Source organism: Pteropus vampyrus, unplaced genomic scaffold (assembly GCF_000151845.1).
Source record: "Pteropus vampyrus isolate Shadow unplaced genomic scaffold, Pvam_2.0 Scaffold270, whole genome shotgun sequence".
NCBI classification, from domain to species: Eukaryota; Metazoa; Chordata; class Mammalia; order Chiroptera; family Pteropodidae; genus Pteropus; species Pteropus vampyrus.
In genome coordinates this window covers 407,520-408,932 of record NW_011889051.1, presented here as the reverse complement: position 1 = coordinate 408,932, position 1,413 = coordinate 407,520, and the positions used below count along the sequence as shown (strand labels likewise).

At 59.4% G+C, this 1,413-nt stretch overlaps 1 protein-coding gene across 1 annotated transcript in view; it reads right to left on the bottom strand.

Moving 5' to 3' along the window:
• The window catches only part of DSCAM (DS cell adhesion molecule), a gene marked incomplete at its 5' end in the record, with an annotated part of 274,168 nt that overhangs the window by 111,566 nt on the left and 161,189 nt on the right, over positions 1–1,413 (bottom strand). Inside the window, one exon of the mRNA XM_011375311.1 lies at positions 490–730. Within this exon, the coding sequence (XP_011373613.1) occupies positions 490–730 (241 nt within the window). The remainder of the gene's footprint in view (positions 1–489; positions 731–1,413) is intronic.

Here is a 1,413-nt window from a genome sequence, read left to right as displayed (position 1 = left end):
CCCCCAGGTCGTGGTAGAAATGAGAATTAATTATTTATGGCCACTAGGGGGCGCTCGGGCACCACGAGATTTGCTCCAGGAAGTCCACCTCTTCCTGTTCTCTGGTCTCCGAAAGCTTGAAAATAGAAAGCAATCATAAAAAAGGGGAGGGGGGGGAATTCTCCTTAACATCGATTTGGGAGAAACTCTTAGAAAATCGGATTTGTACATTCTGGTCAGACTTCTGCAGTCACAGAGAGCCTTGGTTTCACTTGGGAACACACCCAATTCTTATGCATGGATTTGGGCTTTGCGGTCAAGATCCGTCAAGGGGCGGGGCGGCGAATCAGCGCGGTCCTCGGGTTAATGAGGACCAGCCTGCCCACTAGGAACCCCGGACCCCGAAGGCACAGCCCCCTTGTCACTGCAGAGCCGGCAGGCGGCCGGGCTGCGGGGTCCCAGGGTGCGACCGGAAATCGCGAGCCACGAGCCGCGGTCCCCGGAACCTACCATCCTCGAGGGTGGTGGTGATGATTTCCTGAGAAGAAGGCCCCGTCCCGGCCCGGTTGCAGGCCTGCACCACCAGGCCGTACTGCGTGAACTTGTTTAGGTTGTCCAGGGTGTAAATCTCGCTGTCCCCAGTGGTGTCGATACTGATAATGTTGAACTGGAAGTTGCCCCCAGTGCTGTACTCGCGGTAACCTATCTGGTAGCCTCGGATAATCCCATTTTGCAAATGTTTCTTGGGAGCCTGAACGGGAAAGAAAAAAACACACTAAAGAATACTGGACAGGAGGGAAACGAGCACCCGCCCGCTTCTTAGGGACACCAAAATAAAACCGAATAACCAGGGTGCTGATAACCGCAGGTGCAGCAAGGGTAATGACATTAGTACAAGCCCCTCACACCCAGTGCCGGCTTGTGGTGCGCCCACTTCTGGCTTGTGATGCGCCCACTTCCGCTTGTGGTGGGCCCACTTCCGGCTGGTGGTGCGCCCACTTCCGGCTGGTGGCGCACGCACTTCCTTGCCTTGGGTTGATAGCTCCAGCCCTCCCCACACCCCGGCGACACTGCAGTGCTGCGACGCACGGTTGACAGAGGCGGTCACACGGACACGCGGGGCAGAGGGGCGTCTGGCGGCGGAGCCTGTGCTCTCAGCCCCTCCGTGCTGCCGCCACCGCGGACCTGCAGGGGGCGTCGCCACGGCGGGTGGCGTCGGTGGCGCCTCGGCATGCGTACACCGCACGGTGACTCCGATCCTCCCGGATTCACCGGCAGAAGCGGCGGCGCTGGCCCTCCTGCCAGATTGTTGGCTTGTTTTCATGGCCCCTGCCCTGGTGACGCTTGCTCTCTTGGGGGACATGCCGGGTTGAAAGCTAGATGTGCAGGGGAGTCCACTGCCGATGGGAAGGCAAGCCTCGTTCCTCAAGGCCC